General features: G+C 39.7%; 1 protein-coding gene across 2 annotated transcripts in view; it reads left to right on the forward strand.

Annotated features, from left to right (window-relative positions):
* tfdp2 (transcription factor Dp-2) overlaps nt 1-13,597 on the forward strand; it is a 40,506-nt gene extending 26,909 nt beyond the window's left edge. For both annotated transcript variants that reach the window (XM_036563077.1, XM_036563083.1), the window contains 8 exons: nt 640-672; nt 6,141-6,300; nt 7,032-7,178; nt 9,116-9,184; nt 10,580-10,731; nt 10,947-11,113; nt 11,474-11,516; nt 12,471-13,597. In XM_036563077.1, coding sequence (XP_036418970.1) covers nt 640-672; nt 6,141-6,300; nt 7,032-7,178; nt 9,116-9,184; nt 10,580-10,731; nt 10,947-11,113; nt 11,474-11,516; nt 12,471-12,600 — 901 coding nt within the window. In that variant the 3' untranslated portion in view covers nt 12,601-13,597. The remainder of the gene's footprint in view (nt 1-639; nt 673-6,140; nt 6,301-7,031; nt 7,179-9,115; nt 9,185-10,579; nt 10,732-10,946; nt 11,114-11,473; nt 11,517-12,470) is intronic.
* Nucleotides 13,598-16,015: the final 2,418 nt, after the last annotated feature.

Genomic DNA, 16,015 nt, shown 5'->3' on the forward strand with positions numbered 1-16,015 from the left:
AAACAGTATATAAACGTTGATATAAAATTAGTGAATTTCTTTTTCAAAAAAGTAGTTAATATATTGAGGCCTGGTAAAAAAAAATTTGTCATAGATTTGTCCTCGATGCTCTAGCCATCACATGGATTTGTTTAAATCCACCACAGGCATACCTGATTTAATTGAAAAAGTATTGATTAGCCACTCCAGGTATTGGATAATAACTACAAAAAAAACGGCTTCCTCGTGTAGAGGTTTGGAAGTGGTTAGGAAAACAGATTACATACATAAAATCCATACTTTTTGTATTAATGTCTATTGTGTTTGTTCTAAAATTAGTGTTCTTCTTAGCAAGTAAATATTTACTACCCAATTAATTAGCTTTTTTAGTATAATTTTCCTGGGTGCTTAAGACTGCACAGTGCTGTATATGATCTTAATTTGACAAGCTAAATGAGATGTTTACATGGCTATTGTGGCAATTGTGTTGGCAGTTTGATAATTAGATTTGGTACAAATTAGTTGCTAAGAATCTGTCAAATCCATTAATTCTCAGTGTTTCTAAATAGTTATGTGGAAAGTAATGCATTTATTTGTTGACCATTTGTGGTACGTGATTTAGCAAAGCTAATAAATGTGTGCATATGTGTCTTTTTTCAGGGATGGGCTATGTTCTAGTGACTCCTCATCAAGGTAAACAAACAACTTATTGTGTTGTATATTAATGCATGCTGGGAAGTGTGTGTTGGAGAGAGGAAGAAAGCAAAAAGTTTACTTGAGAGAGAGAGAGAGAGAGAGAGAGAGAGAGAGAGAGAGAGAGAGAGAGAGAGAGAGAGAGAGAGACACACACACACACACACACACACACACACACACACACCCCCCTCAAGTGAGAGTGGCCATGTGCTCATGAAAAGGGCTGTGTGTGTGCGTGCGCGCGCGTGTGTGTGTGTGTCTGTGTCACTTCATTGCCCAGTAGGATTTATGAAGCTCAGAGCAGGATTGCTGAGGAGCACAGCTGCAGTTCCATTTGTTTTTTACTGCTGTGTCTCTTCAATGCAGGCAGTCTTTCTTCCCCACACATATAAACTAAACCAAACCACACCACTCTCATTAAACATCCCATAAAACTGGAAAGTAATCTGTGCTCAAATCATTAAATGTTTTCATACGCTAATGCAGGTTGGAGGCTACTTTCTACTGCCATTATGACTATATAGCCCATACATAGAGAATAGTTAGTATCACATGTTCCCACATAAGAGCAACATATGATATTAAGTGTAGAAATTAGACATGCTGTTGTTCAATGAATTGTGTATTCACTGATTCTTTATAGCAATTACATTGTTACATATTGTGATGCTGATATAGCATAATATTAGTATTATTTTTTACCAAAATGATTTATGTTTGTTGGGCGACATGAATCCCTCGATTCATCCAATCACACACAGAAACTTGTCTGGAGTGTCTCAAGTTGGTCAGCAAACAAAAAATTTAAATGTTGTCAGTCATTACTTTGAAAGCAGTAGTTAGTGTAGACCCCCAGACTGTGTACTTGATGACATATTGGAGCGTGTGCTCTGCTGACGTACTGCAGAGATTGCATTGACTTATGAGGGAGAAGGGAGCGATTGGTGGAGCGCTAGTGTTGCGAGCATGAGGCGATTTGTGGATAGTGAAATTTTAAAGAATGCTATTCCTGCAGGATGTCCTCAGCTACCAGTGAATTATTCAGTGCATAGTAAGAGTGAGCAGAGTCTGACCCTGTTTACCCCCCTCATACTGTCGCATTCTCACTCAGTCACGCACTCACATTCATTTTCTCACACACACACTCATATGCCTTGCCATTGTGTGTGGTTTGGTGCGCATACTCTTTATGAAGGGCTGTGTTGCTGAAGCTGCAGGTTTCTCTCCCTCTCTTAGTCTTTCACTGCAGGGCCTAGGATCTCTCCAATCAGTTTTCTTCTTATGGGGATGGGTAACATGGGGATATGTTATGAATTGTCACAGTCATCTTTTCTCTTCTTGTCAGGAGATCGCAAGTTCAAAAGAGCACAAATGGCCTTGCTCTGTAGGTGAGCAAGGCCATTTGTGCTCTGGGGAGAATGGCCCTCCTTCTCCCCATCACTCAGAGCAATGCTAGCCAGCTTAGGCGTCTGTTAGCTGACGTAACATTCAGCTGTCCAATGACGTTGTATGCTGTCAGTTCAAAATGATGCCAAGGGTGGCTTCACATGACTCAGAGAAAGCTTGTGTTTGCCTTTGCCCTCCTAGTACTGGTGGTATTATGTGATTGAGGGAGACCTACCTAATGGCTGAAACTGGATGTGACTAAATTAGGGAGACATTTGGAAAAAATCCACCCCCCCTAAAACCTAAAAACTGCTAAGCTTTAAAATGAGTTATTTTAAACTGAAGCACTTCACCTAAGATGAGCATCTAAAAGTATGCTATCATGCTCAAGCTACTCAAACACTACACAGCTAACAACATCACATCACACAATGTGAATGTGTACTGTTTCAGGTAATATGAGATAGGACTTCTGATTGGATCAGACTCCAGCCTTCCCAGCATTTTTGCTTTTATTTAATACTGATACCTGACATCAGATGAGTGCCATCTCTGTCAGCCTGTTGTCTTATTTTAATATAATTTTCGTCCTGTTCCTTCATAAGTAAGTTATCATTGTAAATGTAAAACCAATATAGAAAATATTCTATAAAATATTCCAAATATAGAACTACTCTTCTGTATCATATCATAGGACACATTTTTGTGAAAATCATCAATTATTGTGACCGGGACACATTTTTTGACTCAACCAATTAACCGATTATCATTATTCATTGATAAATTAAGGACACAACTCCTCAAAATATCAACTATAAAACAAACTTCTAGATCTAAAAGCTAACAGGCTGAGCAATGTTCACAGCCATTATAAAATACTTGATATACGCACATTTATGTTGCTTTTGAGTGCACACAATATATTAAAGTGTTCCTTGCATGGGTGGTGGAACATAATACTGATAGGTGTGGCCAGGCGTAAGTGTATATATGAGGCAAACAACCCAACATGGTATTAAACATACCCTATATAAGAACCCATTTTGGTTAAACTAGGGGGCTGACAACTGTATGCTCATGATTATGTGATCAAATAATAAAAATAATAAAAATGGAATATATAGTGATGGGCTACTGATAGTTCTATATTCTGTAAGTTGAAACAAACACGGATGCCGTGACCATATATAGCTGTAACTCAGTGTATCTCAGGAGTTCTTGAAAGTCTTTACAGTCCACCGGGTCCTTCCTCTACAATTTTACACACACAATTTTTGACATAAAAAGTACTTTAATGCCTTTTTCACAGATAGCTTTGGTCGAACAATTGTTTACAACCCTAATTATGATATTATAAATTTGCCTTATCGCCTGCCCTTAACACATGCGCACACACAAAGGCCCTCCTTCATCTCTGTCTGTACCTTGTCCCCTACCTTTTTGCTGAATACCGACAAACTGGTAGATGTATGTTCTCTTGTGAAAGGTCAGATGCTTCTCCTTTCTTTCCTCCCCCTCCCCCTTTCCTGAGACTGCAGTTATTCAGTTCTTCACAGGAGAGGAGAGAGAGCCTCAGTACTGTTGCTACGGAGAAATGTGTGTGCGCTCATATGTTCTCTCTCTTAAACTCGTGCATGTGTGATGTGTGCGCACAACTGCTCTCTCTTTCTGATCACACTTTAAATGCCCTCCCCCTTACACTACCACATGGCTGCCATTTACTTCTCATTACAGCCAGTATTGTGCGCTCGGCGTCTGGAACTAATCTGTGCTGACAATTGGAACCCCAAGCTGCCACTGTGAAACACCCCCAACCCCCACCCTCCACTCCTCCATTCAGCAGCAGTATTATAATTAACTGCTCACTGCAGTGCTGCTTTTTATTTTTACACTACTCTTACATGAGAGAGAGAGAGAGAGAGAGAGACAGGGTGAATATGAATGGATGTGCCTACTCATTTATTCATATATGACTGCTTGGCCAACCAGTTTGCTCTGTCTTCTGCTCACACAAGAACACTGAAGTACATTCATCCCCCTTTGGACTATAAAACGCATATATGTTCATTACAGGTGCATGATTATACTGGTAAAGTGGGAGTTTGCAAAAAAAATATAGTTTACACAATTCTTTGTTGTTGTTTATATATATATATATATATATATATATATATATATATATATATATATATATATACACTCACCTCAGATTCCATAAACTGCTTCTAGTTTTGCCAGATTTGCTGTAATGAGAGTGCCCCATACCTTAAGCATCGTAATGGTTTTCATAGTGCATTTAAAGTGATATTCGCTTTATTATCCAACAGTATTAGTCACCCTAGACATTGGATGGCTATAATGTGTAGGTTATGCAGCCTATTTAATTAAATTAATTCTACCGGCAGCTGTGCCATTCCCTTACATTTGAAAAACATATGTAAGGTGGCCCACGTGAATGCATTTGTTCACTTTAATGGGATTCTTTAATTTGCAGAGAGCTATAGTGATTATATTTTCACTCACTCTCCTCACACCCACTGAGATTATTTAGTTGTCTCCTTAAGACAGCTAGTGCTGTAGTTAAATTAGGCATCCGGGAAAATAGGCTCCAAAGAGAACGTCTGACACATATCACCAAAAAAGTACTGTAGTGTAGTTTTTGTTCTTGTTCTGGATTGGCAAAAAGGCCTTGCTCAGGTATAGAATAGCATCCCCCTCCCCCACTGTAGTGCTGATGTGTTGGTGCATTTACAGCCTATCTGGAAGGAGCCTTTCTTTTGCATATGCCAGGCAGGTCCTTGTGAAGTGATTATGTAATCCATGAGTACCCGTGTATGAGCACAGACTCTTTCCTCTCCTCTCAGACCTCAATTTTCCTCCTACTCGTGTTCCCTCTGTGCCATTTGTTGGCTTTCTCTGCAGGACGTGCGCCTGAAACACAGTCGCCCACAGCACGTGTAGCAGTATGCTGTGGGTCAGCAGCAGAGGAGCTGAGTGTAGCAGCAGGGAGAGATGTCATATGGAGTTTCAGTGAAGGCATATCTGTGTGCTTGTATTGGTGCAATATTCACTAGACTCCAATTTGTGTGCATGCTCGTGTGAATGTGTGTTGTGTGAGCATCTGAAGGTAAACATTCTGCTTTAAGACACCCTGCCATCGGTCTGTTAGCAGGATTACATTCTTAAATGAAACCTTTGCCCAGTGACTTATTTATGATTCTGTACACATGTAGTGCTTTTCCACTGAACCGTGCTGTACGCCTTGGTACAGTTACAAATCTTGTCCAGTTCCAAGAGAACCGCACTGAATTCTGAATTTGGTAACCATTCTTGCCAGGGTACAATCATACAGAACTGGGAAGTTTGGGTAGAGCTGTTAATAGTGCAGACCATTGACTGGTCATGCACAGCCACCCCAAAATCATTATATATGATTCTAAGAAATGCCAGCTAGTCAGAATTGCTGTCTCTGACTCTTCACATGTAACAAAATGCTGTGTAAAAGATCAATCAGAGCTTGCAGCTACTCCATTGGTGCTACTGTTGTGCTGGACAACTATACTACATTGAACAACTATACTACATACTACAGTGTAACCATATTGTGCCATACCACACTGTCTGGAGATAAATGCTGTTACTTCATCACTGGTCAGATTCTGAACACAGGACCATGGTTGGATATTTTACAGTGTGGATTATTCTCAGCCCTGCAGGGACACTGTCTGCTGTGCCTGATATACTCATACTAGCTTAACACACATTACCATGTTGTTATTGCTGCTGTACTGAGAGTGGTCCACCACAGGACCACCACTGATGAGATCTTATCTGAATGGTGGACCATTCTCAGTACAGCAGTGATAAACTGATTGTGTAGAGCACTGAGAAATTGTGGAGCAGATGGCCTGTAGTCAGTAACTATAAACCTACATAATGTACTGATATGGTAGTATCTGATAAAATGACCAAGGCATGTTGGTACAAGGTAGGAGTGTCCCTAATAATGAACTGGCAACTTGATGGAGGTCCATAAATTAATCTAACAGCTTGTGCCTCTACGTCCTCTCTCTCTGCAGTAAAAGGATGAAGAAGGCTGATAAAAATGGGAAGGGCCTCAGGCACTTCTCAATGAAGGTCTGTGAGAAGGTGCAGAAGAAAGGCACCACATCCTATAACGAAGTGGCTGATGAATTGGTGGCTGAGTTTGCCCACGCCAACCTGACACACACAAATTCAGTGAGTATCTCCTCTCCAGAGAGTGAACGTCGAGCTGCTAAACACCTCAAATGACTTATTTGCATTAATCTTGCAGATTTTGTGTTAACATCAATGATATTAAAGAATGCAAATGAATCAATGCCAAAAAAGACACTTAAACCTTTTAGTGCCTTTTAGTGTGTCACTGATTCATTCAAACGTTAATAAAACTTACTTCCCTTACTTCACCTGCTGGTCGTCTGGACACTCGTGTTCATGTATAAGGAAGGACAAGCCCAGGTTCAGATCTGCCGAGATCTACTGCTTGACTTCTTACTAGACTGCAGTAGTCTGTGCCGAAGGCAAAATCGCTTTTGTTGTTGGTTTCAAATCAGTTGTGCTGATTCTTCAGTGATCTGCCTATGGTTTGAGTGAGGAGTGTAGGTTCAGGGTCAGCGCTGAAAGACAGCTTCTCCCTGGCGTATGCGAGGGCAGTGTGTAGTAAATACTTTCCGGTATTAGTTCTGACAGGATACCCGATGTCGCCCAGGCTGGAGTTTTAATCTCCTTACCTCTTCTGGAATGTTAAAAGTATAATTAAAAAAGGTTTAACGGCAGGTGCAGGCAGCTGGTTAGGCCTTAGAGTTGGTTTTGGGGGGTCTGAAGCCTTAGAGTGAAGGGGCTTTAGAGAAAGACTCGAAGTTGCTGTCATAGATTTGATTTGTGTTAATTCTGTGTGTGTGTTTGCATGTTTGTGTTTGTACAAGCAGCAGGTGTATGACCAGAAGAACATCCGCAGACGTGTATATGACGCACTGAATGTGTTGATGGCCATGAACATAATCTCTAAAGAGAAGAAAGAGATTCGCTGGATCGGTCTACCCACTAACTCAGCACAGGAATTTCGCAACCTGGAGGTGGGTTCAAGAGAAAGATGACAAATGGACAGACAAATGTGTACATGGGTTAATTAAGCCACACATCTGCCAGATCTGGTGTTCTAAAGTAGGGAAAACACAGTATGCACTCCCCTGGACTGGGTTTTGGAACCGCTGGGTTACTTTTCTTCACTGCAATATTCCAAAAAACTAAAGTGTGCAGACACAACCATTTCCTGAGGGCGTAATCTGTAACTGTACCACTTAGGGTCGTGCAGCTGGAATGATTGCAGGACCTCTCTTCTCTCTCTCATTAAATATAATGCCAGGTGGCAGTGTTGAGTGCCTGTTGTTTTCTGAATGTGTTTAGCCGCTACATGACTGTTAGTTCAAAAAGATGCAGTGGCAAGATGTAAAACATCCAGCCAGTGGTGTGTCCTGGCCTTTGTCTGTCTGAACTGTACTGCAGCAAGATAGACCATTTGTAAAAATTTGGGCCACCTCCCTTATTCACTGTTGTTACCTGGTAGCATCCGTAGTACTTGTACTAAGAGCACAAACTTCAGTAGTACAAAGTAAAATTTGGAAGCACACAAAGGGTACCTCTGAAAATATGTTTCTAAAACAAACTAGCTTTACACTATACTCACTGCAGACATATGGATTATATGAATGTTGGCCCCTTTAAAATGAACAAAAGAGGATTCCTGAAACTATTTTACATAAATCAAACCTGGAAAATAGTTTAGTCACTCAGTATTAAAGTGGTAGGCTTTTATGTCTAATAAGGAGGAGGTTTTTGTGAAGGGAGCTAGCCCTTCAGATGAACAGATGAAGGCAGGATACACCCTTGACAGGTTACCAGTCCATCGCAGGGCAGTACAAAGAATAGAGCACATTAATACAGTATTTTAAGTACATATGTGAGCACTGTGCAGTCCTGTTTAATCTGACTGATTTATCAAGCCAACTGTGAACAGCTAAGTTATGAAAAGCTAACTAGTTAGCTAACCAATCTTAACATTTTTCTAGAACATTTATCAATAGACATCATATAAAAATGATTTTCACAGTAATCTATGCAAATTTAGCTAACCTCAGAGCCAGCATAATTATGCGTGTTAACAGTTTTGTCACTGATTTGTGAGTGTGGTCTTCTATATAGTAGTATCCAAAACCTTTTCAGCCTCAGGAATGAACAACACCCATCTCCACATGATAAGCTTGTGTCAGGCATTATACACACCTTAGTAGCACTTTTCCACCATATGTTAGCCTCATAATTCTGACTAATTTACTGCCACTGCTGTTCTCACTGCAGGTTTGTTTTGAGGGTTTTTTCCTTCACTTGACTGAGTAAGCAGTGTTTACATATGGTTGTGATTGGCTGAGAGGCATGTCATTCATAATTTTGCAAACGGTCAGTTGGCTGTGGTTAAATTGGAAGAAAATGAGGACAAAAAGACCACACATGTAGCAGAAGCAGCAGACTTGGAGGAGTGTATGCGTATATGCTTTGGAGAAACAGGGAATTTTGGAGAATCAAGCAGTCAAAGTCTTACTACAGTAAAGGTTATTGAATTATTCTGTGAATCAAGTTTTAGGTATTTGTGTTAACTGTTGTATGTTTGTGTGGGTGTTGTGAGGGGCCTTCTGACAACATCGGGTACTGTTACAACTGAGCGAATGGTGCTAGAGATGTGAGGGAGGGGTTGAGGTAGACTATGAAGAATAAAGCAGAGAGAGAGGATGGAGAGCATCAGATGCTTGTAATTTTTCCATTTTGTAACACTACAAAGTCTATATAAATCTCAGGATCTCATACTGGCTTTCACTCTGACTTTCTTCTGTATAGCATAGTTTTTTTTAGCTCTGTATGTGTGTGCTGGAATTGCATCAGACTGTAGACTGCAACATCAGCATGAATGTCCAAATTTATCTTCTCTCCTCTGAATGCTTGTATATATGTTTTTCAGTTGGAGAAGCAGAAACGGTTGGAAAGAATCAGACAGAAAAGAAGTCAGCTGGAGGAGCTTATACTACAGGTTTGTACCAGCCTGGACTGTGTATGATGGTGCCTGTTTACATGCCTCTTCAAGCAGTACGTTTGGTCATCAACCTTATGATGTGGAATGATTGGAATGATCCCACTGGATGGAATGAATGGCATCACCATTAGCATACAAAACAGATCATAACCATTGTACCAGTGCAGGAACAGGAAGAGCTGAGAGAAGATGCAGTGGCACTTAAAGGTCATATCGCATCACTGCTCAATTGATCTGTCTGTGCTCCACCCATAAACACAATTGGACAAGATTTACTGAAGGTTGACAGAAATCCCAGCATTCTGTAGAGCTTTAGCCTAATGAGAAACTTTAGCGCACAACTCAGTTTTTATCAAAACATCTACATTTAGAGTGGTGGTAATAACATTTTCAAAACATACCATCCACATTTATGGAAACTAAGCTGCAAAACATCCCGTTTTTAACTGTTTGCTTTTGTGATGTCACAAAAACCGATGTTTGCTTGCATCCGCATATTTGGGAAACAGTGATTTAGCCCCACCCATTCACACTGAAGCTATAAAGAGTGTTTCAACCTGAACCGCTGTTTATGTAAGACATAATACATGGCAGCCAATCAGAACAGAGGTCATTTAAAAATCATTCTTAAAGGTACAGTATCAAAAGCGGCCTGTTTCATTGTGAGACCTGACAAGAGGTTGGAAAAGGTGATGTAAAAAAGAATTACTACTGATTTTGGTGCATAACACCACTTTGGGGCGAGGAGGAGAGGGGAAGAGAAGAGAAAAATGTAGTATGTATATACAAGAATAATAATAATTTGCATAATTTGACAAAAACTGAGTTTCCCATTAGGTTAAATGGGGTTTTTGGTGGTTCGGCTGTTCAACCCCACAGTAGTTGATATGAGAGAACACATTTTAGGCGGAGTATGGATAGGCCAATTCTGTGGAGAACTGCACTCTCAGTTTATTAATTGCCTCAGCAAGGGAGAGGCGCCAGTGTCCTCTGCCTCGCCCACTGAAACTGGACACTGTTCCAGAATGTACAACCCACAACCTCCTCACTCCCGCTGCACGTGTTTACAAGTAAATCATTACAGCATGTTCAGTTTGATACTATATTCTCTCCTACAGAAAACCACCCAGTCACAAATCTGTAGCCCTTAGCATGTTCACTTAAGCACATTAGTGTCTGTTAAAGAAATTAATGGAGGTCCTGTCTGAGAAAATGTTGCAGGTGCTTTATCATTCACAGAGCTCTTCTAATGCTGCAGTTTAAAACACTGTCATTCTAAATTGGTTGCATTAATTTAGTTCAGTGAATTCTGTTTCTGTGGATTGATAATGGAGGCTGTGTGTGGGAGAGATTACTTAATGTACTGACCACTGCATCCCTTTCCTTGAGCAGCAGATAGCCTTTAAGAACCTAGTGCAGAGGAACCAGGCCAACGAAGCGTCATCGAAAACACCGCCACCACCTGGATCTGTCATTCAGCTGCCCTTCATTATTATTAATACAGACGTACGCACAGTCATCGACTGCTCCATCTCCAGTGACAAGTATGATCATTATTTTATAAGTCTAATTTTTTTTTTGTCTTATTTATATTTTGTTATTGGTAGCCAACGTAAGGCAAGCACATTCCTTTATTTTTTTTATTAACTAATATATAACTTTTTAATAAGACATTTAAAACATTTTATTAATGATCCATGTAATAAATGTCTTTTTTCTGCCTCTATTCTAACTTGTATCACTTCATTCCTTATTGCAGATGTGAATACCTCTTTAACTTTGACAATATGTTCGAGATCCATGATGACATTGAGATTCTGAAGCGCATGGGCATGTCTCTTGGGTTGGAGAATGGCAAATGTACCCCAGAAAACCTCGCTGTTGCCAAGTCTCTTGTGCCCAAATCCCTGGAGAGCTATGTTACAGGTAGGTCACTCCAGAAATCCTGACACATAGAAGTTTAAAAGAGTATGTCTTACTGAGAAAAATGCTTGTGCAGGCTGCACGTGCCTGTTCACAGTAGCTTTGTGGAGGCTTGATGAACATTAGCCAGAATATAAAAGATGTGATGATTAAAACAAGCGACATGAATAAGTAAACAACAGAAATGAATAGCTTACGTAAAGTCTAACTGTCAACTTGTCACTAGCAATCATTTGTCTATTTTGAGTGATTTATTGACAAAGAGCAATTATTTTAATAACAGAACTATAGGGTTCTGCTTGAATTTGGCTTTTGTACTACAGTCACTTAATAACCTTGTTTCTGTATTTGATATTTTCCCAGGCATGGCCAGAAATACCAACAGAACGCCTCCCAGCCATACAAGGTATAGTTCCTTCTTTCAGCGTATTTAGAATGACATCTGTCTTACTAGAAGAAACATATAAACATACAAAATGTGCTCAGCAGACCAACCCACAGTCTTAGAAATGGAAGAAGCACTAAGCATTCAGCATTAAAGCTAACTAGGAACAGCATGGGTTATGATGCCAGCATTTTCGCATTCTTGATTTCAAATACCTCCTCACATGCTGCTGTGTTCAGTTAAGCATTAGAGTGGTGTTGCACCTAGAATAGGCATTAAGCAAATCACAGTATAGTAAATAAATGATGAACCAATGAAAAAACAAAAAACTGTCAAAACACAAATACTGTCATTCATGGCTGTTATTTAACAGAATACTGGTTAAACCTTCTATAGGTTCTATAGGTTTAACCTTCTATATCAATTCATTCAATCTGTATTGATACGATTGTCCAGTCACAAGTCAGAAAGCTGTCGAGTGTAAACAAATGCAAATGCTATTTTACAAATTAGCTTTTAAAAAACTAAATAAAATCTAGTCTGTCTAGGATGTTTGTAGAACTGTTCTACAGCACAAACACTTGTATCTGTGAAAGGTTAATGGTTATGAGCTGCATAAGGTATTGTAGTATGTATAAAATTTGGCATAAATTATATAAAATGTTTTATTCTGTATTGTCAGTTCAGAGGAATTTAGCCCAATACAAGCACTCAATAAACGTAGCTAACATTTTAAATAGACATATTAAGCTGAAATCTGAGAAATATAGCAAAAATGAATGGTTAAAAGTGCTTCATGAATGTGAGTTAGTTTTTTCTGGAGTACTATTTTTCAGGTTCTGCAATTGTAACACTGCAGAAACTATAAAATGGCTTTCTTTAAACAACTTAGTTGAGTATGTCATGAGTATGTCATTCTTCTGGATGCACATTTTTGGTTGATACTTAGTTCAGTGTTGTCATCTCTTTCCACAGCCACAGTAGCACAACATCCTCACACACCTCAGAATCTCGGGGCCAGACGCCTAGTTCCTTTAACGAGGAAGATGACGACGACGATGATGATGACGAAGACGACGACGATGACCCCTCCTCCCCTGAATGATCCCCAACCCTTTGGGTTTGACACCTTTGCTCTTCTTTGGAACTGGGCCTCCAATCCACCTTTCAACATTCTGCCAAGTGCACGGGTGGAACATTACACAGGGAATAGGCTTCCACTTGCTCACAATGCGATTGTTTCTAAATCTTCTTTCTATTGGACTTTTGCTTGCTCTCGTTCACACTGATGACAACAGCATCTATGAGAACTGGTCAGTTGTGTTTCAATGGTGCTTTTCTACTCAAACAAGCCAGCAAGCTGCAGGTCATAGAAGAGGGAGATGCTAGCAGAAATTTCGCTTTGGCAGCCTTCAGTAGTTTGACATACTGCCTCCAAACATCTTTTCATTAAGTATAAAGTATCAATGTATTTATTGCTGTCATATTCTAATATGAAATCATTATCTTTGTAGTCCATTGTGTGTTGATGAGCTGAAGCCCAAATGTTCTTTTGTTTCTCCCCACCAGCCCCCCACATGAGGTGTTAAGAATTCAATGCATTGTCTATACCTGTTTCTGTGTTTACTCACTGGAAGGAATTTGTTTCATTTTTTTCAAAAAGAAAAAGATCTTTCATATATGGGTTATGTTTTTTTCTTAATTTTGTTGTGCATTACCTAGTTTATTATATTCTTGCCATTTCCTGCAATAGAATGAGTTGGAAAAAATGAAATAACTGATGACTGTATTTTTCTGGGTACATATGGTATGAAAAGACGCATGCTGGGGAGTGAAGTGATTTTGTAAAGTGTGGTGTGTAGAGTAGCATCTTCTGCCAATGTCTAATTTTGCTAGAAATTTGTAGTGGATCTGAAAAGGCCTATCCCAGGGACACTGCCCTCTGTGACCTGCTCAGGTCAGTGTTTTAAACATGGAGTCTTATTTGAAAATCCAACAGGATAATGAATATTTCTTGTTCTCTGATGGTTTCTACTTTTGGTTTGGAATGTAATTCTCTATGTGTATATACATATATACATATAAACTTATAATTTTGGTTACCTGTGTGTCCACTAACTTCTTATTTAGTTACCTCTGTGTTTCCAGCAGTTCCTTATTTGGTTTCCTGTGTGTTCACATTTCCATATTGTGTACAACTAGCCATGTTTATATTTGTGTGGAAGGACTTTTAGAAAAAAAACTGTGACCTGCTATACCTATTACAAAAAGGAAGTCTTTGCCATCCTAAACATCTTTCCTGAGTTGATGTCCTGACTGATGGCTGACATTGGTCTCAGGTATTAACTGTAGACTTGATACTTTGCCCTTAGAACAGAACATTTACTTATCCCCAAAGCACAATTCACAGTCTGTTCATATTTTTTACCACTGTGCTCCTGTTCATGTAGAGCTCTGACTTAAAAAGGGTCTTGGTAACTATTCACTCAAATAGCTATGCAGAAAATTGCCATTTCAGAAAGAAAACATTGGAAGAATGAACTATTGCTTTTTTATGCAGCTTGGTTTAGCTCAGACTAAATTAGTTACCACCATTACAGTAGTAACAAATTATACACTAATTTAAACAAAGATAATGTGATGTTATCTCCAAAAAATAATCAGATAATGTTTTTTACAAACAAAACTGTACTTTAAGGGAGAGTGGGGCTCAAACTTGGACTCCAACCACACATTTTATTAAAGTGAACATTAGATGGAATGGCAGAGTAATGAGTCAAAGATATCTTTCCACACTGCCAAAAGTAACTTTTGCTATGCCGTAATGACGTTCAATCACTGTTTTTGCATTTTCATTTTATCAGGGAGGGTCTTTAGACGTCCTCTGGTGAGGTGAAACATGACGTTACTGGTTAATAATATTTTCCCTGCCTGCTGGTGAGCGCTGATGTAATTAAAACTTGAGAAGACATTTTAGAGGCAGGCAAAAGACAATACACTTTGATCACAGAATAGAAGGAAACAAGAATTTTAATTACATATGATGAATCATGCTTATTATGACCAGGCACGCAAACTATGTAAAAAACAAAGGCCAATTTTGATTTCCAGTTGACTTTACAGTGGCTGGGCCTACTGACCACATTTTTACTGTAGGTCTGTTTCAATGATATGCAGCAGCAGCATTTTTTTTAATTACTGGCCAAGTATGTTAGGACTTCCTTCCACAAGGAATTTGACTATCACAAGCATATACTAACATCCCTGCTAGAAAACTCAAAAGCAGCATAGATGAGCATGCCTTGTGACCAGCAAAATCAGCATATGTTGTGTTTTGGATGCTGGTATGCTGGTCAACCAGCATGACCATTTTGGGTGGCCAGCTAAACCAGCATGAATGCGTGATGGCCTGTGCTGTGTCTTTTCCCCACCAGGAAAATACACACACTCATAAATGAGTGTTTAAAGTGATTCAGATGACTCCTGATTACAAGTGAAGCAAGTTAAGCCATCGTTAATTACTCTTAGATCTGTGTGCCTTCTGCAACAATGACCCTTTCTGAGTCCTTCATGTTTTCACACAGTGACAGCCATGAAGGCCTGAGCTGCGTCTGTGAGCATACTGCCGGGCTGAGCCACAGCACCGCCAAATGGTGAGGAGGGCTTCTCACTGCAACTTCAGCTTATTTTAATCCTGTGAAAACTCACCACTTTAACAATGTGTATACCTTAACCTTTATCTGTTAGCATGTATCTCAGGTTAAATGAGCTTTAATTTGAAAGGACTGATCCGGGGGGGGGTGGTCCTCATAGACTGACGTATGAAACAAGTATTCATGGATGTGTCTCCTTTCTCATTTGTATTCAGTATGAGTGGCCATCTAAAGTGCTGGTGCAGCACTGCACTCATCACACTGTGTCTCAAAGACAGCATGGCTAAATCTTGAATGTTTCCCTACTCCATATAAATGGTGCACTGAAATAACAAATTCGCCAACCAAACAGTGACTACAACGAGCAGCCATAACATTAAAACCACCTCCTTCTTTCTACACGCGTCCATTTTATCAGCTCCACTTAGATATAGAAGCACTTTGTTGTTCTACAATTACAGATTGTAGTCCATTTGTTGCTCTGCATATTTTGTTAACCTCCTTTCATTGCTCAGAACCCCTTAGGACCACCACAGAGAAGGTATCATTTGGATCATTGTGGTGGATCTTTCTCAGCACTGCAGACACTGACGTGATGGTCATGTGTTAGTGTGTTTTGTGCTGGTATGAGTGGATCAGACACAGCAGTGCTGCCGTCTTTGCTGGGCTGAGAATAGTCCACCAACCAAAAATATTCAGCCAACAGCGTCCTGTGGGCAGCGTCCTGTGACCATTGATTAAGGACTAGAGGATGACCAACACAAACTGTGCAGCAACAGATGAGCTACTGTCTTTGACTTTACGTCTACAAGGTGGACCAACAGGTGTGTCTAATAGAGTGGACAGTGAGTGGACACAGTGTTTAAA

This window comes from Colossoma macropomum, unplaced genomic scaffold (genome assembly GCF_904425465.1).
Source record: "Colossoma macropomum unplaced genomic scaffold, Colossoma_macropomum, whole genome shotgun sequence".
Lineage (NCBI taxonomy): Eukaryota > Metazoa > Chordata > Actinopteri > Characiformes > Serrasalmidae > Colossoma > Colossoma macropomum.